This window comes from Choloepus didactylus, chromosome 15 (assembly GCF_015220235.1).
Source record: "Choloepus didactylus isolate mChoDid1 chromosome 15, mChoDid1.pri, whole genome shotgun sequence".
Taxonomy (NCBI): domain Eukaryota; kingdom Metazoa; phylum Chordata; class Mammalia; order Pilosa; family Megalonychidae; genus Choloepus; species Choloepus didactylus.
In genome coordinates this window covers 71860335-71887116 of record NC_051321.1, presented here as the reverse complement: position 1 = coordinate 71887116, position 26782 = coordinate 71860335, and the positions used below count along the sequence as shown (strand labels likewise).

Below are 26782 nucleotides of genomic sequence, written 5' to 3'. Positions count from 1 at the left end.
CCGCTGCGCCCGGGAGTTAGTGAGCTGGTTGGGTGGAGGCGGGACCGGGTCGCGGCACCCGGGAGTTGTCCCCCGCCCCCTCCCCGCAGCGACTGGAGTCTGACAGCCGCCCCGCCCGGGTGCGCTCAACCCAGGTTTGCAGAATGAAAATCAATAAAATCGACGTAATGGCAAAGAACGAGAAACACGTTGGGTTGTTGTTATTTGCGTTTGTTAAATTCTTTTTATTACTATTCTATTTTTCTTCCTTCTTGGAAAAGATGGCTTCGGTTCGGATCCAGGCCTCGGAAAGGAGTTCAAAATGACCCCTAGTTTCCTTACAGGGGGCGGGGTCTGTCCTCTGCCCCACGCCGCGCAAACTTCCAGAGGCTGCCGTGCGGAGTCGGGCGGCGGGAGGGGAGCCCCGGGCGCATTCGGCTCCCGGATACGACTTTCCCCCGCGCCTCATTGTCCACACTTTAGGAAGATGGCCCCCTCCGTCCGCATTTCCCTTGTTCACCACCCCCATCCCCTGGGGACTGCACCTCCTCCCCTCCCCCAGCGCTCGCCCTGGCGTTTTAAATAATGATATTTGCATGCAGGGAGTGATTCATAAATATGTCAGGGCCGGTGAAATATAGGCAACATTTCAAACTTTCTATTTAAAAAACATGAATTATGGCCGCGGAAAATGTGTTCCCATTTAAAGGCGATACGAAGTATTTGGTGTCTCGTCCCCGGGCCCATCCATCACGCAGACAATAAAGAGAGTTTTTCGCCCTGACACCCGCGATTTATGGGCGCCCTTCTCTGCCCTCATCACTCACCCGCCACGGCTGGCCCGGCGACAGGTCCCGCGGAGAGACAGGCGGGCGGGCCCACGCGCGCACTTTGCGCCCTAGCGGGCCCCCTAAGACCGCCGCTCCCAGGGGGAAGTGCCAGCTCCGGGGACTTGGGAGATCGGCGACGAGGATCTGGGCGTCCAAGCGGAAAACGGGGGCCACACTCCCACCACCGCCACCACCTCCGTGCGAGCCTTTCACAGGGCTGCGGCCGGGCCTCACCCGCTGAACGCGGCGCCGCGCAGGGAAGTTTGCAAGGCAGGAAGCAGGAGGTTCTTTCCGCGTGGGCTCGAGGTATGGGGAGAGGACCGGCAAGGGGGGGGAAGGGTTCTCCTAGGCGCCTATTCCTGGCCATTCTTCCCCTGGGAAGGCGTGCGAGTCCCAAACTTTCTTAGCCCTGCTGGCAGACGCTTCTGAGCAAAGCTCTTTCTGCAACTTTTGCAAAGCCCTCTCCTCCATGCGACCCCCACAAACACATCCTAGGAGACCGCAGCAGCTTGGAAACTATTTTTTACGGACAGAGGCCGAGGAGTTGATGCGAAATGAGAAAGGGAAGGCGCCTTTCCTAGCTCTTCGCCCCCAGGCAGGTTCAGCTGCCCGGCGCCCTCTTCGCCCCCGGCTCCACCCGGCTGCGCGCACACTCTAGCGCGCTGTTCTCCCAAAGCCGCTTCCCGAAGCTCGGCTACAGACTTGCGTCGAGAAAAGTTCGGGCTACCTCTGCATCGGAATTTGCTTTCAGTTTTCCACGCGGGCGAACTTGGCACCAGCAGAGGTGGGGGCTCCCACGCCCGGCTGCGAGGGGCTGCTCCGCCTGCGGGCGCCACTCGTCCAGCCTTCACCGGAGGCCCGACCCGCCGCCGCCCGGGCAAGAGGAGCCACCTCGCGTCCCGCTCAGGGCCCAGGCGTCCGCATACATGCGAGCCAGTAGCTGTTCCTGCTAGATGCCTGCAAGCTGGATTTATTCGGATAAATGCGGCGCAAACGGCAGTCAGAGAAATCCTGTCGATTCTAAAAATGACAAGGTTGAATTTATTAGATCGAGATTCCTGCATAAAAGTGCAGAGAGGTGAAAATTTATACAAATAGCCTAATGTCAAGTTTGAACACTATAGGCCGCTTCCGGCTTTAAGGGCATATAACATAACGTTTCTGAATGTTTAGATCTATAAAGGAATATAAAATATTCTTAAACTCTCGGTGTGTGCACATATATTTAGGTTGGAAAAAATCTAGAGCAAGTGTCTTTTTACAGACCCTGCTTGAGTGTAATCTGGGCTCGAGAAAGTACTTATGTCCAAATAATCACCTAGTGAATATTTCCTAGAGTCAGAGTGGATCCCGCATCGTTGAGGGGTGCAGTATCTGCAGCCCTTTATCCGCAACTTGGCAGAGGTGAAATAAACGCATTTAAGAAAACCAGGTACGTAGACAAGCGAGCCACTGCATAGACATAATATTTCTCGGTACAGAAATAAAAATTCCTACCAGGTTGGCTGAGGAGAGAGCCACAAATATGGGGGCTTTGGGGAACCCAGGGTGGGCATCATGGGTCTCACCGCCCCCAGTGCAGAGCACACTGAGATCAGCTCTATTCGATACGCAGAATCCGCGGTCTAGGACTTAGGTGCTGGGAGAGGCTCGGCGGGGATGTCCAGTACCGCCGCGCGTGGGGAGTTCTCCCAGATGCAGGTGCAGAGAAGGCGCCTCGGCAGGGCGCTGAATTCGGCAGTTAGGGAGCAGGGCCTGGGGTCCCGCGGGCAGCTCTTCTCCCTCAGACATCCCCAACTAACCCTCAATACTGGCTCCACCGGGGGGGTGCAGGGCCCGATGGGGCCTATCGATTTGGAGCAAGAGTGCAAAAGGAAAAGAGCGGTTGCTTAGTTCCAAGAGCCAAACCGGAGGCCACAGAGAAGGAATCCACGATTTTGCGCTAATCCCGAAGCCAGGCCCCCAGCACTCCAGCGCGGCGCCAGTTTGAGGCCGTGGAAGCAGTTACCTAGGTGTATTTACTCATGAAATATTCGGCGCCGCCTCACATATTCAGTGCTGAAGCGCCGATTCCTGTTGGGCCTCCTGCGCATATTTGCAAAGTCCAGGCAAAGCTGTCAGCAAGGTCAGCGACATAGCAGCTGTGAATATTTCAGGACCAAATACTAATTCTATAATAGGGCGCTTGCAACCGTCCAGCCATCTCTCTGCCTTGGTCTCTCTCTTTTCTCCTCAAGGCTCCAGATGCACACCCATTTTACACAGGGCAGAGCTTCTGAGAGCCCCTGCTTGGGAAAAAATTAGGGAAGACTTTGTCATGAGTTCCTAGGCACTGCACGCCCTCCTGAAGCAGCCCTGCCACGAGAGAAATAACCCGGACCTGAGAATACTTGCTCCAGAGAGTGTGTGCACGAAGCAGTATATACGGTATACGGAGAGGACGGAGAGTGATTGACTAGGAAATATTCCCTGGCACGTAGGAAAAGGTGAAAGGAAGAGGAAAGAAAGAAGAAAAAGGTTAAGCAGACAAGAAAGAATCCGGAGAGGAAACAAAAAGGGGTGTGTGTGGGGGGGGGGCGGGATAGTAGGAGAGGAGAGCCTAGAAGGGCACAGCGGTGGCGAGGCCCCGGAACCAGGCCAGGCCGCCGCTCCAGCACGCCGGTGCCTCCCCAGCGGGAGGGGTGGCCAGGGTCGCGCGAGACCGTCCGCCACGAGCCCCGCGAATCTGGGCTCCGTTCTCAGTCGGGAGCTGCCGGCCTGGGTCCAGCGACCTCTACTCGCTGTTTCTCTCTCCGCTCCCGGGGGACCGCAAGGCGGGGCGAGGCGAGGGTGAGGAGGCCCCTGGGGGCGCGCGCCAGTCCGGGACTGTTTGGGCGCTCTGGGCCAGACTTTCCAGCTCGCCGGGCCTGACCTGTCAGGCGGATTATCTTCGAGGGAGATTAATAGGGGAGGCGGGCTGCAATAATAATCGTTTTGTTTGATGTGACAACTCTGATAGGCGTTGATTTACTTACAAACTGATAGGCTTTTAATTGAGCGCCTCCACCGAGCCCGAGATGAAAGGGAAGCGGCGGTGAAAGGCGGCTCGCCTGCCCTCCGGCCTCAATACTGATTAGCCATCTCGACAGTGAATAGTTCAAGGCATTTTCAAACTTTTTTCCTCAGCTCTCTCCCCTTCCTTCTCCTCCTCCCAACCCCTCCTCAAATATCTGCCAGCCCTCTCCTTTTTTATAGAAAACAAATCATTTCCATTGTGTGCAAATAAAATCCGCAGGACATCCCTGCCAACCGCAGCTAGGGGTTCGGAGGCTTTAGGCCTAGCGCGGGGTAATTAATAATCCCCCCACCCCCACGGCCCGCTCGGCCTTGGGGAGTTTGGCCTCCAGGGCCAGGTGCGCAGGCTCGGACGTTTGGAGCCTCCGGGGCGCAAAGGTCCCCAGGCGCCCCCATGCGCTCAGACCTTCGGAGTTGGGTTTTTCTGAGAGCAAACGCTCGCGGACCACCGCCGGAGCGCACACAGCACCGCACGACAACCCATGCCGGGGGACGCAGAGTCCATAAACCTGCTCCCCGAGGCTTAGGGTGCTGGGGTTATCGCTTCGGAGCCTCCGGGGCATATGAAAGCTACTGGAGGGAAAAAGTCTCAAGCTGAGTCTGGAGACTGGCTCTGTGGGAGGATGGGGATAGGAGAGGGACGCCCCCCTGCCTGCGGCCACCCCAAGCTCTGGCTTCAGTGCTCAGACCTCGCGAGAAGGCCACAGCGACAAGCGATCCAAGGCTGAGCTCGCGGCGCTGGAGCTATGCAGCTGATTTGGGCCGGAACTTTGACAGCCGCACACCCAACAACACAAGCAGACACTGATACACCGGCAGGATACAAGCGACCTCCCAGACCCGCTGCCCGGCAGACAGCTTGAGGACTGCCCTGCCCTCAGAAACCGGCACCTGGGACTCGCTCCCCGAAGATAATTCAGACACCCATTCACAACCTCCCGTGTGGCCTCGCCACCGTCTCATCGATTCACACCTCCTCGGCTGTCGCACAAACCCCCTTATACGCTCGGATGGTCTTACAGTTACACACACATTGACAAACACTGGTCCAAAACACACCGGATCTCTTTCCTCATCTCTCCTCTCCGAATTATCTTTAGTCAAGTTGCCATCTTATAAAGTTTACCAACCTAGAGAATTTAGGGATAAGAGTAAAACGCATTAAAAGAATGCCTGAGAGAAAATTCTGAAGCTCACCTAAGAAAGTTCTCAATACCTGTGCGGAATGGGAGTCAGAGACAGATAGGGAGGGGGTGGGGTGAGAGAAGAGAGGGCGAGCACGCCGAGGGCAGGTCCTAGGCTAAGTCCCGGTGCGTACCCTGCCCCCAGCGCAGTGCACGCGCCGGTCGAAACCCGGTCTCCATGCCCGGCTCCCACCCCCCGCGCGGGCACACACTGGCTCCCGGCCTCAGCGCTTCCAGCCCCACCATTTATCAAAAGGACTTGACAACAAAAGAACCAGGGCGAAAAGTGGGGGAGGGGAGATTCAAAGTCTTCCAAGTCCTTCTCCAAAGGGTGGGGGGGGGGGACCTCGCCGCCTTCCAGTTTCTGCGAGTTTCTGGAGGTGACCTCCCGCTCGCTCCGGCCGCTACCATAGCCCTGAGAACTCACACAGCGGCTCAAGACATATGTACACACTTGTGCACCCAGATCCAGGTACACGGCGGCACTCACAGCGCCTCCCTTCTTCTTTCCAAACAGCCCGAGTGACGGTGCAAATCGAGGGGAACGCGGCAGTCCCGCTCCGCTTCCCTGGAAGAGCCCGGGTTCCCACAGTCAGTCGCCCCCTCCCTCTCCCGCTGTCCCTGCGCAGGTTAGTCCCGGCTCCCCGTTCCGATAAATATGAACCAGCAGCCCCGCTTAACCCCGGCTCCCAAGCCTGCGGGAACAGCGCCGGACGCGCGGCGTGGGAGGGTTGGGAAGAGGGCCTGAGTGAGTCTGAGAAGTATCTCCTCTATACACCCCACGGTCAGGTCTCTTCTCCTTCGGGGCCTCTCAGCCCTAGACAACGGTCCAAGGGGGTCAAAGAATTAGAGCCGGGGGATTTACTCCACCATTGACCTCCAGGACTCAAGGTTAAGTCGGTGGTGGGGCTTTTGGAAAGAAGTCTCCGAGTTTAGGGTCGAGGCACTAAGGAGGATGGCGCCCGCGGCAGGGTGGCAGCCTGACACCCGTAAGCTACGCGCTCCCGGGGGATTATCCCCCGAGGAAAAATCTCCCGTATTAGACGTCGCCATCGCCCTTTTCTGGTACCCCGAGACCCCGAATTCCGCAGCCCCAAAGGCCAGAAGCTCCCAGAGATGCAAAAGTGCCTCCCTCTCCGATACGGAGAGGGGCTAGGCGGGGACCCCAAGCCTGCGCGCTCCTCTCCGCACCCGGGGCGCACCTGCGCATTTTACTCTCGCGATTCATTTTCCTGCCACTGAGCGCCTCTTTCTCCTCTTTCATTCTTTTTCTCAGCGTTTCCCCACTCCCATCCCAGGCGGCTGCTCCTCTTTCCCCCTCCTCCGGTTCCCCCTCGGTCTCTTCCTTCCTCTTCGTCTCTCTCTCCCTCTCTCTTTTTCCCTTCAAGTCGCGCCCGCCTTGTAATCAGCAACAAAAGCTGACATAAATCACGGGCGGATTGACAAGAGCTGACAAATAACTGATTGATTGCGGTCGAGGAACACTGACAATTGATGGAGGGGTGGAGATGCCCAAAGAACGAGGGGTGGGGGGAAAAAGAAGAGAGGGTGGCAGGGGAGAGTCAGAATGGGGGTGGGGGTGTGGATGAGTGCGAAACAGAGGAAACATGTGACCCCAGCGCCTGCCCCAATCGGTGCTTTCCCGGGCGTCACGTGGCCAGGAAGGGCGGGGAGCAGGCCGCGCGTCCCCCAGAAGAGCCGCCAGTGAGGTCGCTGCCCACCTAGCTTCTGGTTTCTCCGCTGCCGGGCCTCTGGAAATCAAAGCGGGCGGGCGAACTTCTTCCGGCACCGGATCTCCACCTTTCCTTACCCTGGCGGCTGCGCTGCGCGGGATCTCAATTACTGAGGAGAGCTGGTGTGCTGGCCCCTGCCCGCCCCCGGGGTTGACAGTCCGGTTGGGGTCCAGAGTCTCGCCGGCGCTCCTTCTGGACACCTCCGCAGTCTGTTCCTCACACTTACCCGCCCCCCTTCCAAAAGGTTTCAGTTTATTTTCGAGCTGGGTAAAAGAGGAAGACGAGGAGGAAAAAACAGGAAGGCGGCGGATGGCAAACGTAGAATAAACGTCCATCTCGTCCTCGGAGCGAAATCGAGGGAGGGGACACTCAGGGGGGCGGTGAGGAGAGAGGTGCCCATTAAAACCGGCGCTGAGAGTCCTGGCGGCGGCGGCGGCAGCGCGGGGCGCGTCACATCCCCTTGACCCTCCAATCACCTCGGGCTCCCATTTGATTGGAAGGCGGCAAAGGCTTTAATCTCCCCCTCCGTGCAGCTGCTTTTGAAGTGAGTTTCTTCGCCAGAGCCCCGGCTGGACAGGCAGCGGCTCACATCGCAGAGCGCAGCGCCGGCGCGGGGCCGCGAGAGCGCAACGCAAGGGCGCAGCCCGCGGCTGACACGGCGAGCCGCTCCTCACTCCCGCAGTCCAGCCGGCTTCTCCCTCCCGGTCACTGCTCCGCCGCGGGCCACCCAGGATTATTCGCTTCTGGCTCCAGGCGCCGAGAAGGCGCGCTGGGCGCCGGTGGCCGCCGCGCCATCTCCTCCTCCTCCGGCTGCTGCTTCTGCTCCCCGGGCAAGCGCGCAGCCCCGAGTCCGCCCCGCGCCTCCGGGAGCCCTCCCCCCGCTGCTCCCATGCGCGCGGGTGGGTCATGAGCACAGCGCCCTCGCTTTCTGCCCTAAGAAGCAGTAAGCACACCGGCGGCGGCGGTGGCGGCAGTGCGGACCCTGCCTGGACCAGCGCGCTTTCTGGAAATAGCTCCGGCCCCGGCCCAGGCTCGTCCCCGGCCGGCAGCACCAAACCTTTTGTGCACGCCGTGCCCCCCTCTGACCCACTGCGCCAGGCCAACCGCCTGCCCATCAAGGTGCTGAAGATGCTGACGGCACGGACTGGCCACATTTTGCACCCCGAGTACCTGCAGCCCCTGCCTTCCACGCCCGTCAGCCCCATCGAGGTAAGGACCCTTTCGGCGGATCGCGCTGGGACCACCACCCTGGCTGCTGCCATACGGGTTTCTTTCTGTGGGGAACTGGGGAGGGGGTGACGGAGTGATTCAGCTTCGGGGGTGGGGTGGGGAGGAGGGGCAGTGCTTCCGCACCTCAAAACTAGGGCGGAAAGGGAGGGGATGAAAAATGGGGTGTGCATGCTAGGGGGCAAGGTGGCCAAAACTTGTTTCCCCTCTGGTATTAAAGTCGCAACCCTGGCACAGATCCCCTCACTCTCCGCTCCGAAACAGGTCCGAGATTACGATGGCAAAGTCGCGGTCCCTCCCCCCCTTCCCCCAAGCGCCTATGAGGCGCCAACAGTCCAAGGCCTTATTCTGAAGAATTAAGGGGAGTGTGCGGGGGTAGGAGTGGGGGTGAATATTACAGTTCTGGGTCTGGGAGACTAAACCCAAAACATTTGGAGAGGTTTTTTTGTTTTTTTTGGGGGGGGGGGGTTGTTTTTTGTTTTTAGTGTGGTTTTTTTGCAAATCCAATTAGCACCCGGAGAGAGCTGCGAAAGAACCTGGATGGGGTGTGTGTGTGTGTGTGTGTGTGTGTGTGTGTGTTGGGTGGTGGGGGCGGGGGTGGGGGTGAATCTGCTGCTTTCCAAAGGGCGAGAATGTTTGTTAGGGGTGGGAGGTGCCGCCTCGAATTGCGCCTCCGGGCTGGGAGGATCTTCGCGGGCTGTTACGGGCGAGCTTTTGAATCCTAGAAGTCAGGATTCTAAAGGGTTTCCCCTTCTTTTTCTGTGTGCCCCCACTCGTCTAACCCCACAGCTCGATGCCAAGAAGAGCCCGCTGGCGCTGCTGGCTCAAACATGCTCGCAGATCGGGAAGCCCGACCCCTCGCCTTCCTCCAAACTCTCCTCTGTCGCCTCGAATGGGGGCGGCACGGGCGGTGCCGGCAGCGGCGCTGGGGTCGACAAGGACGCCAAGTCGGGCCCCCTGAAGCTTAGCGACATCGGCGTGGAGGACAAGTCGAGTTTCAAGCCGTACTCCAAACCCGGCTCGGATAAGAAGGAGCCGGGAGGCGGCGGCAGTGGCGGAGGCGGTGGTGGCGGGGGCGGCGGCGGGGGGGTTTCGGCGGAGAAGTCGGGATTCCGGGTACCGAGCGCCACCTGCCAGCCATTCACTCCCAGGACAGGCAGCCCGAGCTCCAGCGCCTCGGCTTGCTCTCCGGGAGGCATGCTGCCCTCGGCCGGGGGCGGCCCGGAGGGCAAGGACGACAAGAAGGACTCCGACGCGGGCGGCGGCGGCGGCAGCAAGGGCGCCGGGGGCGCCACGGCAGAAGGGGGCCCCACGGGGCTAGCGCACGGCCGGATTAGCTGTGGCGGCGGTATTAATGTGGACGTGAACCAGCACCCGGACGGGGGCCCGGGGGGCAAGGCTCTAGGCTCGGACTGCGGCGGCTCGTCGGGCTCCAGCTCCGGCTCGGGCCCCAGCGCGCCCACCTCCTCCTCGGTGCTGGGCTCGGGGTTGGTGGCTCCCGTGTCGCCCTACAAGCCAGGCCAGACAGTGTTCCCTCTGCCTCCCGCGGGCATGACCTACCCGGGCAGTCTGGCCGGGGCCTACGCCGGCTACCCGCCCCAGTTCCTGCCGCACGGGGTGGCGCTCGACCCCACCAAGCCGGGCAGCCTGGTGGGGGCGCAGCTGGCAGCGGCCGCGGCCGGCTCTCTGGGCTGCAGTAAACCAGCAGGTTCCAGCCCCTTGGCCGGGGCGTCGCCGCCGTCGGTGATGACAGCCAGTCTGTGTCGGGACCCGTACTGCCTCAGCTACCACTGCGCCAGCCACCTAGCAGGGGCGGCGGCCGCCAGCGCATCGTGCGCCCACGATCCGGCCGCTGCGGCCGCGGCGCTCAAGTCCGGATACCCGCTGGTGTACCCTACACACCCGCTGCACGGCGTGCACTCATCGCTAACGGCCGCCGCTGCTGCGGGCGCCACACCGCCCTCCCTGGCCGGCCACCCCCTCTACCCCTACGGCTTCATGCTCCCTAATGACCCTCTACCCCACATCTGCAACTGGGTGTCGGCCAACGGGCCGTGCGACAAGCGCTTCGCCACGTCCGAAGAGCTGCTGAGCCATTTGCGGACGCATACGGCCTTCCCCGGGACGGACAAACTGCTATCGGGCTATCCCAGCTCATCGTCTCTGGCCAGCGCCGCTGCGGCCGCCATGGCTTGCCACATGCACATCCCCACTTCGGGAGCGCCGGGCAGCCCCGGGACGCTAGCGCTGCGCAGCCCCCACCACGCGCTGGGACTCAGCAGCCGCTACCACCCCTACTCCAAGAGCCCGCTCCCCACGCCGGGCGCCCCCGTGCCGGTGCCCGCCGCCACCGGACCCTACTACTCCCCCTACGCCCTTTACGGACAGAGACTGACCACGGCCTCAGCTCTGGGGTATCAGTGAGGGCGGCGGGGAGAGCTGGCGAGGAAGAGGAAGGAGCGTGGGGGAGGGGTGGAGTCGAGGGAGGGGGGGAAATTCTGTGGAGGGGCGCGTGGGGAAGACCCGGGCCAGGAAAGAGAAAAAATATATACCGTATCTATCCAGCAGACAAAACAGCGACCGAGGCCCGGTGGGAAACTCGCCTTTCCCCCACCTCTCACCTCCCCACCCAAACTTTATAAAAGTTGAAAAAAAATCATTTGACTTTTTATAGAAAAAAGGAAAAAAAATAATTGAGAAAGTGTTCATCTGAGGACTGCATCGGTGGACACTGGTATTTATTTATGTTAGCTCCAAGCGGACCCGTGGTTCAAAAGTGCATTATTTAGTTTGAGCTCCGTAGGTAAAAAGGAGGAGGAAAAAAAATCAAACCTTGAGGGTAAAATGTGGAATACAAACCCTCCCGCCCCTTGTAGATTATAAATAAAAACAAAACCACCACAGAACTAGAGGTCTTCTCTTTAATGTTACTTTAAAATTGCTATGATTGTATTGTACGTTCTTATTTAATGTCCGATTGAAACAAATTTACATGCATGTTTGTTACAAAAAAATGAAAAAAACAAAACAAGTCACAATTTGTCAGTTCTGATTTCAGATTGCAATTATTTTTAAGGTGTATACCATCGAAAGAGAATGGGTATTTTTTTGTATGTATTCTGGAAGAAAACAAGAAAAAAAAGGAAAAACAATTCTATTCCAAAACCTCATTTGCCTTATTTTGTTCTTTAAAAGGAACACGTAACTATTTTTAATTTTTAAGTCCACCCGCTGAGAAGGGGACAAGTAAGGTTTACGTCATGTACTAAAATAATAGACAATGTATCGCTTTAAAGATTAAAATTCCGTATATTTGATGTATTAAAAGGTTTTACTTCTTATTTTTTTTTATTTTTTGATTCGAGAGAGAAAAGAGCATGACAGTTCTGGCCACAGTGGGTTCCCCGGAGCCTCCCAACTACGCCTTCTTCCCAAGACCGTGGCCGCGTTTCCAATTGTTTTCTTGGGATTTTCAGGAAGAGGCTAAGGTTTTGGAGGGCCGACCAGCCGCGGGGTCGGCCTTGGGAAGAATATTTTTAAAGAGGGTATTGCACATTTCGGAAAGATACTGCCCTTCGCTAGCGTTCATTTCGTTTTTATTTAACTTTTCTCTCCCAGCAGCCGGTTTGTTAAAAGTGAAAGGAAAAAAAAAATTCTTTTTTTTTTTTTTTTTTTTTTTTTTAATAATTTCCCCTTGACATTTTGGGGCTTTTGGGTTTCGTTTTCTGCGGAGAGAGACACAGGCCGGGACTCGCCGGTCGGGACTCAACCCCCGGGATGCGCTGCTGTCGGCTTCCCCTTTTCGCTTCCGAAGCATCCCCTGTCCGGGGCGGGCAGGCCGGAGACATTGGGCGGCGGATGGGAGCTTGGGGAACCTGTTTCTCCCGGCCTGGGGACTGCGCGCGGAACTTCTCATTCTTTTGGAGGAAAGTGAGTTCGCTCTCATTTTCTTCTAGCAGCAGAGGGCCGGAGGTGGCCGTCAGCCGGTCTCCCCCACCCCACCCCCTCAGGGCTCCTGGGTCCCGGCTTCATCCTTCCTCCTCCGGAGTCCGCATCCGCGGAGGGCCGGCGCCGAGGCTGGTTTTCCCCGTCCCGATTTCTCTGCGGCCGGCGCTCTGTTCCTGTCGGCCGCGCGGGAGAGCACGCCGGAGCGTGAGACCTGGAAACCCCTCCAAATTCGGCTCCAGCGAGGACCCTGGGGCCCATTCTCAGCCCTGCTGGGGCGACCAGCTGGGCGCCGAGTGCGGCTCTGGATCGCGAGCTCCGATCTGCGAAGGCGCTGCGGGATCTTGGGTCCAGCCGCGGACCCTGCGGTGATCGCTACTCCCTTTTCCCCAACAGCGGCGGGACTGAGCAGTCTGGAGTACATTCAAGAACGCAGAGAAAAGCCTTAATCTTTTATTTGCTGGGGGAGAGGGGGGGAGGCGAGGTCCATAACCCCCTCCCCTCTGCAACATACACACTCACACTCTAGGCCCGGGCGCGTCTGGGCGTTCGCAGTCCCGTGTTCGCGGCAGCTCTCGGCCCACAGCGCTCCTTTGGTGGGATGCCCGCACCCCGAACTCCTCGATCCCTAAGGTCAGGTCGGGCTGGGTTCTCCGAGCCACCGGCCTCCTTCCGTGCCCAGCTCCGTCTGCTGCCATGCGGGGTTCGCCGCCTCTCAGAGTCTCCACTCGGCTTCAGGCCTGGGTCCGGCAACTGTGCGTCCTTTAAGATTTTCCACCCTACTCCCAGCGCCAGCCCCAGGGCTGCAGGGCCTTTTCCCGGGTTAGACGCAAAGTAGCCCCGGCAACCCCTTGACCGCCGCAGGGAGCTCCCAGACCGCCGCCCAAAGGGGACTTGGAGGAGACTGAGGCTCCGCGGACGTCTTCCCCGAGGGGTCAGCCTCCATGGCCTCTGATCTTCACGCCCGGACGTCCTGAGACCCCAGGAACGGGGTTGGCTCTCGAGGTGTCCGGGGACGCGGCGGCCGGGCTCCCACTCTGGCGAAGAGAGGCTGCGCAGAGCCTGGCTGGGCCTGGCTCCTTGAGAGTCCCGGCCGACGGGGCGGCTTGTCGCCCCCAGGCTCTCGGACAGACCTCCCAAGTAGGAGACGGAGATGTTTCGCAAAGGGCCCAGCTCTCCCTCTAGGAGCACCAAGTCACACGCCCCTGGCCACTCCGACCCACAGGGTTCGCCCTCCTTTGCCTCACGTCTTTAGACAGGGGTCCCTGGGCCGCCACGCCTGGCTCACCGCACCCTGCCAGGGCGGGGAGGGATCCAGAAATCCCCCTACAATGGGATTCAGGCCTGGGACCGGCAGGGAGATGATCTCGGGCGTCTGTGCCTTTGACCCCCTCCCAATTTCGAAATTTTTTTTTTTTCACAAAAATCAAAACCAAATAGCCTTAAAATTTTAATGTAACTCTCTTCTAGGAGGAGCTGCGCAGAGGCAGCAAATATCCGCAGCTGAGGGGCCAGAGCTGGGGGGGGAGGGGCTCCCCGACGTGTTGGACGGAACGAGTCACCCCGGACGCAGGGTTAGTAAGGGAGGGTGCCAAAGTGTGTTACGACGGGTCCAGCCGAGGTGCGAGCCTCCCGCTGGGGCAAACACCTCTCCCTGCGGCGCACCCCTCGGATCTCTCCCGCTTTCTCCTCCAGAGCGGCGGGATCCCTGGTGCGCCAGCCGACAGCCACCAGAGCCTGGGCGGAGCGCGGCGTGTCCGCTAGGCGGCGATGCGGAACCCGGCGGCGCGGGAAGGAGACCCGGAAGCCCCGCCAGCGCGCGGGCCATAGGGCTGAGTTGTCATTCAGAGACCCCTCGCCTCTACCTTCCCACGCCTTTCGGGGGCGGTGTCCCGGAGTCCCCTCTCTGTCGCTCCTCTCTTCTTCTCTCCTGCTGTCAACCGTCTCCCCTGCTCTTCTCTACCCTCTCCAGCTTCTGCGGTTCTTCTCCCTTCGCTCCCTTTCTGTGCCCCAGAGGGGTCGGGCTAACGTCTCAGACCCCTCCCCAACCTGAGTCTCTGACAGGTCACCATACATCCCAGACATTCCTTCACTCCCTCATTCACTGATTATTTCCCAGCGCCTACCGCTTGCCAAGGGTTGGCCATCCCTTTACTTACACAGACGGAGGAACTGAGGCTCAGTTCTGGCAGCCAGTGGCAAGGCCCACAGAGAAAGTCCAGCCTTTCCTCCCACCCTCCCCACCCCCCCCAACCTGTCCCTTTGGTGGTGACCCTAAGTGACCTTAGCATCCTTGTGCTGGGTGACTGCCCCAGAAAGAGGGATCAGCTGCCCAAATCTGTCAGACCTGCCTACCCCCAGGTGTGCATACTCAACCCAAATACAGGTGCCTGTCAACAGCACATACTGAATCACAGCATGCGTGCTCACACACATTCACCCTCACTTTCACAGGAATAGTCCATCTGCTCAGATCAGGCACACACTTGCACTCACACACAGGTCAAAGAAGGAAAGGTGATGAGCAGGATCTTTAGGTAGTGAGGAAAGGCAGACAAGAAAGCCCCTCTAGTTGATGCAACGTGTGAAAGTTGCCAAGACGGTGCAGCCTGTCCCTGCAGGACTGTCTCCCCAGGCTTTGCTGCACACACTGGCTCAGGGCTCCTTTCCCACCCCAGCTAGAGGCCTGGCCATGCTCAGTGTGGCTGCAAAGCCCAAACCAACCTGCTCACATCTGTCATGGACTGAGTCAAGTCTATATTATCCTATATCATCCCAGTTAAACATCCCAACAATTCCACAAGTTCATTCAATACTTCCATTTTACAGGTGAGAAACTGAGGTTCAGTGAGCTCATGTCACTAGCAAGTGATGGAGTATTGGCAGGGTTCTCACTTTGGCTGATATTATGTGAGGAGATTTTAAAGCATAGTGTTACATAGGAACCAGATATTCTGATTCAGCTAGGGTGGAAGGGGATGGATATAGGTTTTGTTTTTTTTCATTAGGTCCCCAGTGATTTTTTAAATTATAATGGAGATTTTCAAACATGCAGAGGTAGAGAGATTAGTGCAATAGCTCCCCACCCCAAACCTATCACCAGCCTCAGCAATCACCTACTCATGGCCAGTGTTCTTTCCTCTGTACCCCCTCTCATTTACCCCACCCTGCCATAATTGTGAAATGAATGCAGATGCAGACGTCTTAGTCCATCTCCTCAGGTGTTTGTCACTTTCAGTCAGGGTGGAAACCCACTGTGCTGGGGGTTTAAAGCTCCTCCGCCTGCCTGGCTCCTGATCCAGGATTTTTCCCTCTGCCCACCTCAGTTGAGACATGATGACGTTAAGGATATTGCTCAAGTTCTCCAGTTAGTGCATGGTACAGCTAGGATTTGAACCTGTTTCTTTCAGATCTTAACCCTACCTTGTTCTGGGGTGTCCCTAAAAGTCCCAGGGATACCACTGGGGATATATGGGCTCTGAAAAGGCTCCTGAGCCCCTGGCTCAGCAGCAGTGCCTGGTGGGGACACAGCACAGGGGGAATTCTGAAGAGCTTAAAGCCACATGGGGCAGAGGAAAGAGCACAGGTTTGGGATTAGACTGACCTTAGTTGAACTTTTGGTTCTATCTCTGGCCCAACTCTATGACTCAGGACAAGTCACACCTGCTCTCCAGACTTCAGTTTCATCATCTGTAAAATGGGGATATTGTTACCCATCTAATGTGGTTGTTGTGAGGCTCATATGAAATAATGAATGTGAAAATCCCAACACACCGGCTGGTCCATACTGGCTCTTACTAATGACAGGTTTCTTAACTTCTTTTCTCCCCAAAGTCTCATTTCATCATGACCAACCCTCTTGCTCAAGAATTTCCTGTGGTTCCCTGTGGCCCACTGGCTCAAATCCTCACTCCAGCATTTGGCCATCAGGGTGCCCATAATTATCACTCATCTTTTGTTCTGGCCCCTCTTTGACTTTCCTACCTTGCATCTCACCAATCCTCAAAGTTCAGACCCTCTTCCAGCTAGTAAGCTGCCCTCCCCATTCCCCAACACCCTCCTCAGTTGTGCCTCTCATATACCCCTTCCCTAGAATGCCTTCCTCCCTCCCCATCCTTGAAAATTCTCTCAAGACCTTCTTCTTCCAGGAAGCCTTCCAGATTTCTCCCTGCCATACACTGATCTTTCCTGCACTTGCATTCCCCCAGCACTTAATGCTAAGGCAGAGGGTGGAGGTATAAAGACTTAAAAAAAATAGAGGTTCTTTCTCTCAGTCTGGAGGTGGGCAGGGCAGTCCAGGTTGAGAATGGCCCTTGGTCATCAGGGACCTGGGGTTCTTCTATCTTCTACTCTGCCATCCCAACCAGGAAGTCTTCACTCTCAAGTCATCTCTGAGTCTAAGCTGACTGAGTTCAGCTACCATCACCTCATTACAAACAACAGGAAGGAGGAGGGAAAAAGAGGTAAAGGGGTCTTCTCCGCTTAATAGGTCTTCCTGGAACTCCCATACAATTCCCCCTTCCATGTATTAATTCACACCTGGATATAGCCTCCAACTGAAAACAAAGGCTGATCTCTGCTAAATCAACTTTGAGCTAACGCTGCCCTAAATAATTATAGTATAGCTATAGGAAACTAAAAGAAACAAAGCACACACACACAAAAAAAACCCACTAACAGTATTGTTGAATCATAGTAATGCGTGAGCAAATTGTAATTGTGCAATCATAGCCCTGCACACCCGTGAGCCACAGGGACATTCGTGGTGGGTCTGGGGTGGGGTGCGGGGAGGGGGAGGGGGAGGGGCGAGACTTGGAGAAAGGAACAGGGACCTGGAGGGGGTAAGGGAAGACAGGAACGGGGCAGGAGGAGAGCGCTGAGAGGGGGACTGACCGTGAATGTGAGCTTTGTGGGATCCCCTGTTCCTGAAAGCCTCTTTGAGTCTTTCATCTCAACAAGGGAGAGCCATTTCAGAGTTCTTGCTGAGCTCTGCACTGTCTGTGTCTCAGCCATTTCAGCTTTACAAACATCTCCTTGCCCCAGAATCCTTCAGGGGCTGTTCCTGGGGTGTGGGGATTCCCCACCACCCACACTGATAATCCTTAACCCCTTTGTGGGTGAAGGGAAGGATTCAGAAACCACAGCCTCTTTTTTTTTTGAAAATCTGATAAAAGCTATGGACCCTCTCCCTTCGCAATAAGGAAAAATAAGTTCAGGGTGTTCATGGACTTGCAGATTTAAAATTCTTGATCTTAAAAGAGATCCAAGATTTTTTATAAAAGCAGCATGCCTTTGGGGAATTGCCCCAAGGGACTTTGGGTTTTCCTTTGAAATTATCCTGATCAAGAAAAAAGACATTCCAATGGGATTAAGATAATAAGTAACCTTCATGACAACCTACCACCATGGACCAGTCTTAACTTGTGCAATCCTCAGAAGAACTCTGTGAGGCGGGTATTATCACTGGCTCCTCTTTATATATGAGGATTCTTGAGGCACAGAGAGGTGAGGTGACTTGCCCAAGGTCACATAGCCAAGAAGTGGCATGATTTCTGTGCCTGCTGGCCATTACCTCTCTGTACACTGAAGCCACACACACCCTCCTGTCTCCTGGAACATGGGTGTGCTGGAGCCATTTGTACAGACTTGCAAAGGCCAACTGGGGGCCCATCTCTTCCCAATTCCTCTTTCAGCGGCTTCGTGTCAGTGCCTTGAAATCAGCCACGGTGGGAGTATTTACACTACAGCTGCTGGCAAATAGTCCAAATCAGGGCTTTTTTTCCCCTCAGAGAGCTGTTTGTTAAACACCAGCACACCACTGGACCTACTTTTTCCATCCCACCCAAACAGCTGCAACCTGCCTATCCAACCCCCCATGCCCTGAGCCAGTGAGAAGCAGGGAGCTTCCTCTCTACCAGTGGGGTTTGGTGGGAGTGGTATTTGGGGAGAGTGTAGCCCCCCTCTCTGACCCCACTGTATGTGGGCCATCTTCCAACTACCCTCAGCGCTGTCCGTCTCCTGGATCCCAAACCTAAGTCACCTGGAGGCTTGGACCTCTTTCCCACCTGGGTCCAGATTCTTCAAGTCGAGCAGACTGACCACCGAGGGACGATTCTGACAGCCCACCTGATGTGGGGAGCCCTTGGCTGCCTGGAAGCTCCTGCAGCCTGCCCAGATCTGCCTCCCTCTCATCAGACCCTTGGCTATTTGACGCTGCCCTGTTCCCTCTCCCCCACCTTCCAGAGTGCCCAGCAAACTTCTTCCCAGCGGGAGCCAAGGCAGTTGTGACATGCACATTCTCTGACCTTTGTCCATTGGGAAACCACCATCCAACAGCAAGCATTCCAGTGGGTCAGGCCTGGAGAGTGGACCTGCCCTGACACCTCTCACCACGCAGAGCTCTCATGCCGCAGGAAAGAAATTAGATTATTACTACTACTGTTTAGTAAGTATATTATCTTTCCTAATCCCCACAGGACCTTTAGGAGATAAGTACTATATTATCCTCATATTATAAAAGAGAAAACCGGGGCTCAGAGAGGTTGAGTGATATGCCCAAAGTCACACAGCCAGCAAGTGATGGAGCTGAAATTCAAAGCCAGGTCTGTGTCACTCCAAAGCCCATGTCTGTAAACCTGTGGACTTTCACTCATGGGTTCTATGCTCAGAGATGGCAGAATGTCCATGGCTGTTCCTTCTCCATCCCCCAGGGACGCGGGCGAAGGGCAGCCCCTCTCACCTCTCTTGACGATCTCCAGGGAAGCCTCCAAGGTGGGAGGGAAGGCAAATTCCATCACCTGTGGTGAGATCAGTGCCCAGTCAGGGTGAGAGCCTCCAGCTGTGGAAAGCGAGTAGTCACTGATGAGCATGTACTGAGCACCTGCTGCATACACAGTATTAAGTAGGGAGGCAGTGGGCAGATGACCAGGATATGGCCTCTGCCCTCAGATACCTCACTGTGCAGTCTAGTGGGTCATGGAAACAGCTGTTGTCTTAAGGCAGGCTGCAATAAGGGCTGTCATCAATAGAGGCCCAGGATTAATTCTGATGGGAGGCAGCAGGAATCTTCATTGCTGGGAGGCAGCGCTTGAACTGGGCTTCAACTGGTGAGTAGGCCTCTGACAGGTGGAAATGGGGGGCGAGGGAATCCAGGAGGACAGGCTTGCAGGCTCAGGGCCTGGAGGCAGGAGGGCACCCAGGGCATTTGGCAGGGATGTGGCTATAGCAGAGGAAGTGGGTGGGAGTGTGATGGGAGATGATGCTGGAAAGGTGGGCTTGGAACAGATGGTGCTGCTTCTCTGACAGCCACAGGAGCCATCCGAGGTCTTTAACAGAGGAGTAACATGAGATTTGGCAACGGCAGACTGGAGGCAAAGGGACCGGTTTGGAGGTGAGGTGACTGATGCAGGAGAGGGTGAGAGCTGGATACAGAGGAGGGGCTGCCGGACAATCAGCAAAGACAGTTCCAGAGGCAGTGGGGAGGGAGAATGGACCCTACTTGGTGAAGGGCATGGGCTGGAGAAGAAGGAACTTTCTAACCAAGGGTTTTAGGCTACGCTGCTACAACAAAGAGAACTCCAGATAGAAGATCCTGAATCTGAAAGAAGTTTCTCTCTCATATAATGGTCTCTTTTGTCCATGCTGGAGAGGCTGCTCTGCTCCATGATGTCATTCAGGAACCCAAGTTCCTTCCAGCTTGGTGCTCCTTCATCCCCTGGGGTGATGTGTGCTCGAGGCTGGGCACTATTCCAGCCCCTGGGAAGGGTAGAAGGAGGACGGCCAGGGCAATGGATGGCCTTTTAAACAAATGAAGAAGAAGGTGCTCCTAGTCACATGGCCACACCCAGCTGCAAGAGGGGCTGTGAAAGGCAGTTTCTGGCTGGTGGCCATGTGCAAGGAGGAAGGGGAGCATGGATTTGGGGGTAGAGTGCTGGCCAGGACTCTGCCATGTCTGTGTACCAAGAGCAGGCTTTGGTAGGGAGATACAGAGTGTGCTTTTTGTATGTGACACCTGCAGAAGGTTCAGGGCTGGAGATATCACTTTGTGAGTCCTAAGCAGAGAAGAAAGAGAACTGAAACCTGCGGTGTGAGTGGTAGGTACCTGGGAAGAGAAAATAGAACATTGGACTAAGAGCAGATCCTAAAAGTCTTAAGGAGGAGCAGCTTGTGAGAAATGGCCATTTTGTCAAATAGATTTCCCAAAGATGGTGGCATCAATATATCCCAATCTGGTGTACTTTTCTTACGCTATGGGATTGACGCTCCTACCCAGACAGGTGGCGTCTCTGTTCCCTCCCCTTGCACTGGGCAGCCTATGGGTAGAGCGGAAGTGATGCCACATGACTTCCAAGACTGAGACAAGAAAGGTGAGGCAGACGACTCCTGGAGGCTCGCCTGGGAACCCAGGCCCTCTGCTGCGAGGAAACCCAGCAGCCACGTGGGAAGGCCACGAGTGAGCATGTGTTCTGGCCAACATCCCAGCTAAGGCTCCAGCCAACAGCTGGCACCCACATCCAGCCATGTGCGTGATCGAGCCTTCAGGGGATCCCAGCCTCCAGCCTTCAAGCTGCCAGCTGATCCCCAGTGGAGTGGACACACGCTGTCCCCAGCAAGCCCCACCCAAACTGCAGACTCATGAGCAAAATAAATATTGGTGTTGTTTTAGGCCACTGAATTTTAGAGTCTTTTTTTTTTTTTTTTTTAGCAATAGATAACTGATAGAGGCCACAATACCTTCTCCCATTCCAGGAGAATGCCCCAAACCACACAGAAAGAGGTAACCCCGGGCTGAGCTTGTCCTACCTCCTCCTCCGGTTGTGGCTGCCACTTTGTGCCCCCAGCCCCCAGGTCTCTGCTCTGATCACCCTCTGGATGCCCAGGATGGCTCCATCCCTGGCTTGGCCCATCCAGTGCTACCGAAAGGATGTGCCCAAGCTCGACCCCCATGTCTCCCTCTGTCCCCAGAGGGCCGAGAGCGGGGAGGAGAGCACGGGGTCTCAGAACCAGGAACGGAGAGGCCTTTGTGTTCCCATTACCACCCTTGTCTCCCCTTAGAGTGTCTGTGTGAGGAGGGACAGGGGCGAGGCAGTCAGGCCAGGGGCCAGAGGGGGCAGGTGGCAAGAGGCGCTACCTCCCGGGGGGACACAGACCTTCAGAGGAAATCGGCTCAAGTGGGGCCTTGCTCCCGAGCCAGGACCTGGGGTTCCTCAACCTCTGAGTGTGCCCCCAAGCAGCCGGGCAGCACTTTGGAGGTGTGGGATGGTGCATGGCTAATGCTGGACGAGCCCGTGGGACACCCTGTGTACGGGGGACAGGTCTGTATGATGTGGTGTGCATGTGCGGTTGTGTATGTGCTTGTGAGTCTGGGTGTGTGACCCTGTGTGTTGTGTGAGGCTGTGTGTGTGAGCACGAGACTATGTGTGTGAGTGTGTATCTTCCTGTCTGTCCTATCACCAGAAGGGAGAGAGCAAAGGGGCTGGAACACGAGGCCCTGTGTGTTCTTGGAAAGGAGCACCCGCAACACCAGGGCAGATTCTCCTTCCTCCTTCCCCCACCCCCCTTCCCAGCACCTGAGTCGAGGCCTCTCTTTGGAGAAAGCCCCATAGGTTTTCCAGCTCCCAGAGGAACCAGTGCAGTCCCAAGAGCACCTCCTCCTGGAAGCCTCTGGGAGAGTTACCCCTTTGAAGAACGGGCCGATGAGTACATCGACTTCCTGTGGGTTTATCCCTATGCCTTCGTGTCCCAGGATGGTGGCCCGAGAACCCCCACCTGAGCACCCTGAGGGTTCAGTCCCCAGACCAGTGCTTGCCAGGGCAAGGATCTGGATGGCTGGTCAAAGAGCCACGGAGCTGACTGGCTGATGGATCAGTTAGGCACCCGTGGGATTGCCAGGCCAATGCTCGGCGGGCAGAGGAAAGGGTCAGCGCCTTCTGTATATTTATCCCACCAACACTGACTCAGAATAGATGCTTGACAAATAGTTGATGGATGAACAGGTGAGCAGGCAAAATGGCAGAGTGGTAGAGGGGCTGAGCGCCTGGCCGAGGTCCCAACTGGATGCCCACGGAGCTGACCGAGTGACTAAGTGACTCGAAGACTGAATGACTGAGTTACAAAGTGACTCAGCGATTGCCTGGGTGAGCCCGGGACTGGGAGGCCAACAGAGTCCAGGGCTCAGGGAGGCTGACTGCCCTGGGAGACCCTGGAGCCTGGGGATTCTGGAAACAGCAGAAGTGGATGGAGCTGGGGCAGGAGGAGCTGGGGCCTTGAGGAAGCAGGATGGGGCCTGTGGCTCACCTTGGAAGGGTTGGGGCTGAGGAGCAACTCTAGAAAAGAGCTCAGGTCTTAATGCATGGAGAGTGCAAGGCATGTGCTGGAATAGGGGAAACTTTTAGAGGACGATCACAAGGGACCTGCCTGTGGGAACCCATTTTCTCCCATGTTTCAGGATGAGAACAGTGGGTGCCTGGATCTCCCCATCCAGTACCTGACATCAAGAGCAAGTCGAGGGCTGCAGCCACAGCTGAACCTCCAACCTGGAGGATCCAGAGCAGTCTGTTGGAACCTAGGTGAAGAAAGACAGACATCAGTAAGAGGATTAGAAGTTAGACAGTGCTGGATTGCCTGGAAAGACAGACCTCACGAAACCCTAGAACACAGAGTCAGGGGAGTAAGTAAACTGGATGGTAGCAAGACTGTCTCATACTTTAAGTGGCCACCATTTTGGCCCACAGCTGAATTAAGGGTTTGTCAGTTAGGATTAAGTTCTGCTGCAAGTGACAGAAAACTAAAAAGACTTTCTCATTCACTCTCTCTCTCTCTCTCTCTCTCTGTTAGGAATAACTGGAGTCTGGAGGCAGACATTCCAGGACTGGCATCCACCATCCATCATGGTGAATCCAGAAAGTCATCAGAGACCCAGGCTCCTTCTATTTTGTTGCTCTACTCTCATATCTATATGGGCCATGATGGCTGTTTGAGTGCCGGCTATCACATCTGATTTCCAGCCAGCAGTGAAGTGATAAGAAAGCAGATGCCTTCCTTTTAAGGACATTTCCCAGAAGTTGCCCATAACACCTCCACTTACATCATACTGGTCAGATTTAGTCATATGGCCCATATAGTTACAAAAGAGTCTGGGAAATGTAGTCTTTATTTTATTAAAATCAATTACGAATCAGGGTTCTATTATAAGAAAATGGAGATTGGAAGGCCACTAGTGGTCTCTGCCATAAGGGGACAGTGATGGGTTCTGGTTAAGAATGCAAACATTTGAAAGCCAAGTCTCAAGTTCAGAGGTGGAACTTCACAGAGCTTTGCAGTGACATTACCTCTTCTGCAGAACTGTTTGAAGCCCACATTTTTTCCCCTTTATCTATCCTAGAGAGAGATGCTGAACTGTGAGGCAGAGAGAAATCACTTCTGCCCTTTGAAATGATTGCTTTCTATTTCCAAAGGCCCTGCCTTGACAAAGAAAAATCTTACCTTTCCTTGATTCCACTCAACGTACAACCTTAAGGAATTTCCCACTCAAGGCCTGGCCCCAGTGCTCCTAATTACTGTAGGATCCTAACAGCTTTCCAGACAGGGCCCATTCGGGGTTGCAGGCTTGAATTCCAGAGTAAGAAGCAAACACCCCTCGCCCGGAAGCCAAACGGCAGGGTCTGCGTGGGCAGTGGTGGCACCAGGCCCAGTTAAGCAGAGCTGCTTAAGGGCAAGGGCTCCCAGGCCTGGGTTTAAGTCCCAGCTCTCTGGCTGGCTCTGTGACCTTGGGTATACTTCAACCTCCCTGAGCCTCAGTTTCCTCCTCTATAACATGGGGCTGAGGATAACATACCAGCCTCACGGGGTCAAGTGAGTGGGGAGAACAGGACCTGGTGCCTCGCCTGTGCTGTCATGAGCACCCATAGGTCCCTCCCTGTCCCCACTGAGTGCAAGGGAGGCTCACCACAGCCAGGCTGGTCTGGATGCCGAGTGGGCATGGAGCGGATGGGCCTGTGGTTCACAGACATCTCTTCACAGTCCAGGTCCCAGGAGCTCCCCGCTGATGCCTCTGCTCCAGCCACACCCCACCCAGAGGCGCTGGGGGTGTGTGATGTGCATCCCTCCTGCTCCACTTTGAAGAATCATGGGGCGGGGGCGGGGTGGGGAGGACCCCATCCTCAAGTCCCCTGCACACCTTGCATTCAGATCACCCCTCTCCTAGAGCAAAAGATAATGGGGTAAAAGTGGAGTTTGCATCCAAGTTTCCCTTCTGGTTACTCCAGTGTCGCTCTTCTGAATATTTATGGTGATCAGCCCTGCAACGAAAACGGGACTTCACTGTCTAAATAATCAGGTAATTTGTTACAGCTAATTACTCAAGGACTTCCTTAATCTCAATTAAAAGATCCAAAAGGATTCCTGCACCCTCTCATTCCAGGGCTCCTGAGGATCCCTATAATGTATTCTGGATCACAGATTCGTGGGGAGCCAAGAAGGGTCCGAGCCGGGCAGAACTGCTAAAATCCATCCCGGCAACGTGAAGCAGTGATTTATTGTGACATGGAATGTGGGACATTTCCCCAGCTTTTGTGATTGTGGTAATGAAGCTGTAAACCAAATAGCATGAAATGAGGCAAGGCCTTACAATTTAATCAGCTCGTAAACAGATCTACTGCATCAAGCAAATGACATTATTATCCATCCGAAGTAAATCATGCTAATCTCGGGAGATAAAATCAACATCGTTAATGGTCACATGTCATATTCATCAACACTAAACCATCCCCTTTGACAGATTAATCCTAACTACAGCTCCCAGGATGTATGGTAATAGGGCTTGTAGCATGCATTTCACTCTGCACCAGGCTAACCAGCACTCTTAGGCTGCTATTACAAATAATTTTTTTATTGATTTACATATTTTAAAATGCATTTAAGGTGAGGCACCATTAAAATCCCTGTCATCCACCCATATTTCTTCCCTACATTCCCAGATTTTATTAATAGGAATGGGAAGACAAACGCAGTAAGCCTTATAAATACTCTTTTTAGGGCACTGTTAGGGGTAATTAAGATTGGGACTGGGATTTGGGAGGAGGAGAGGGACAAGGGAGGAGCAGAAGGGGTGAAAGGAAGAGGAGAAAATGGTTCAGGAATAAAGGGAAATTCCAGCGTCCTTTGCTTCCTATTTTCCCTGGAGGTGCCAGGAGGAAGGGGAATAAATTCTCCCCCAAACCTGCTCCAGGGGCCTTCCCTCTCCCACTTTCTCCTACATCCTCCCTCCACCCCGTCAACCCAGCCTTCTGGCACGTGCACCTGTGCTTTGGCCACTTGTATCCTGCCTGCTGCCTTCAAACGCCACATGCATGTATTTATCATGAGGCTGACCCGGGATGAATGCCCCGGGAAAAGCGTCCACTATTCATAATGTCACTTCCCCTCAACAGGCCGTGTATTATACCGACAGGCATACTTTCAGAGGCCCCTGACTGACGAGGATGGATGGATGGCTGCCATGGCAGATGGCACTGCTGCCTGGGCTGAGCAAGCGAGCGAGCGGGTGCCCAAATTGTCTACACCCTCCCCCAGGAGCGCAGAGACCGTGGGGACCAGCACTGGGACAGGAGGTGCCTTGCAGGGACCTGGCAGGGCTGGATTTCTCAATGCAGGCAGGTAGCATCCCACCTTATCCCAGGCACCCTTCTAGTGCTCACCTGTGGAGCCAGTGAGGGGTGGGGGATGGGGAAGAGAGAGGTTCTCCTCTGTCTGAGTGCCAGCAGGGGGGTTGGGGCCCCAGGGCCACCATGCATGGCCATGCAGGCCTTGCATTATGCAATGGTGCTCCCTGGCATTGTTCAGCTGCTATGCTGGGGTCACCACCCCCTTCCTGCATCAGTCCCAGACCAACCTGGAACTCAACTGAAACACTTTTGTTGATGCACTGAAAAGAGCCTACCCCACCATACGAAGACTGAGGTAGGACTAAGATACTTCCAGATGCCCCCCAAGAATGCTGCCATGATTTATTTTAAAAGCTGGTGTCTGGGAGATTCAACAGGAGCCTGAAAAACTCCCCAACCTGGGTCTACATTTTGTAAAATTACATCTATCGATTAGACCAACTAATAAAATGATGCAGGGAGTAAATTAACTTCAGGGTTTACGTGGCACCAAGGTCAAGTGGTTGGAACCCACTGAACTATAAGAATCTCTAAAGATTTTGTGTCCTGGGTTTTCCATGATCCTTACTACAGCCCAGGGGATTGTCTGCTCATTGGGGGCCTCGGGAAAGGCCTTTCCCTCCTGCTGCTTAGTCTGGGTGAGGACGGTTTAGGGCAGTCATGTGGGGGTTTGTTCAAATACGGACTAATGGGCCCCACCCCAGGGTTTCTTATTCAGTGGGTCTGCAGAGGGGGTGGTAATGTGCATTTCTAGCAAGTTTCCAGGTGATGCTGACGTTGTGGGTCCCATGACCCCACTTTGAGAACCACAGGTTTTGGGGCATGGAGGTGGAGGGGTGGGGAGGGATGTGTAGGTGGGACACATCAGGCTCCCAGGCACATCACAAGCCCAGTGACGGGTCACGCAGGAAGCTGAGGCCAGAAAGAGGAAGTTTGGTCATGAGTGGGACATGCGCATCTCTGAGATTTGCCCTGTTCTATGTTACGGTGATTCTCAGAGTGCAAGTGAACAAAACCGGCCTGGCAAGACAAGGTCCAGAACCCCAAAGGTCAAATCTGTTCAGCAGCACATGTCCAGGAGGCCAGAAAGAGCTCAATTCTAGCCCCGGCGCCACCTCTGACTTGCTGTGTGGCCTGCAGCCCATCCCTCACCCTCTCTGGGCTTC

General features: G+C 55.5%; 2 protein-coding genes across 15 annotated transcripts; one reads left to right on the top strand and one right to left on the bottom strand.

Moving 5' to 3' along the window:
* Positions 1–537: 537 nt before the first annotated feature.
* LOC119510358 lies at positions 538–7456 on the bottom strand. Its single transcript, XM_037804639.1, has 2 exons — positions 6769–7456; positions 538–1829 (listed from the first exon to the last, which is right to left on the bottom strand). The coding sequence occupies exons 1-2, from the start codon at positions 7113–7115 to the stop codon at positions 1301–1303; spliced, it is 876 nt and encodes a 291-aa protein (XP_037660567.1). The 5' UTR covers positions 7116–7456; the 3' UTR covers positions 538–1300.
* Positions 6708–25600, top strand: ZNF503 (zinc finger protein 503). Of its 14 annotated transcripts, XR_005211893.1 has the most exons (10): positions 7864–7989; positions 13648–16415; positions 17958–18397; positions 18981–19058; positions 19258–19342; positions 22400–22621; positions 22789–23047; positions 24219–24289; positions 24374–24533; positions 25403–25600. XR_005211893.1 is itself a non-coding variant. In XM_037804636.1 (2 exons), exons 1-2 carry the CDS (start codon positions 7687–7689, stop codon positions 10429–10431), a joined length of 1938 nt encoding a protein of 645 aa, XP_037660564.1. In that variant the 5' UTR covers positions 6708–7686; the 3' UTR covers positions 10432–10468. The 14 variants fall into 14 exon arrangements, 1 of the variants encoding a protein (XP_037660564.1); XR_005211892.1 differs by having other exon boundaries at positions 18196–18397; positions 22789–24289; XR_005211898.1 differs by lacking the exon at positions 22789–23047.
* Positions 25601–26782: the final 1182 nt, after the last annotated feature.

Coding starts and splice junctions, on each gene's coding strand:
- ZNF503 (XM_037804636.1), top strand. CDS start 7,687: ATGAGCACAGCGCCCTCGCTTTCTGCCCTAAGAAGCAGTAAGCACACC. Junction 7,990..8,796: donor CGCCCGTCAGCCCCATCGAG/GTAAGGACCCTT, acceptor CTAACCCCACAG/CTCGATGCCAAGAAGAGCCC.
- LOC119510358 (XM_037804639.1), bottom strand. CDS start 7,115: ATGGACGTTTATTCTACGTTTGCCATCCGCCGCCTTCCTGTTTTTTCC. Junction 1,830..6,768: donor GCGGAGAAACCAGAAGCTAG/GTGGGCAGCGAC, acceptor TGTCATTTTTAG/AATCGACAGGATTTCTCTGA.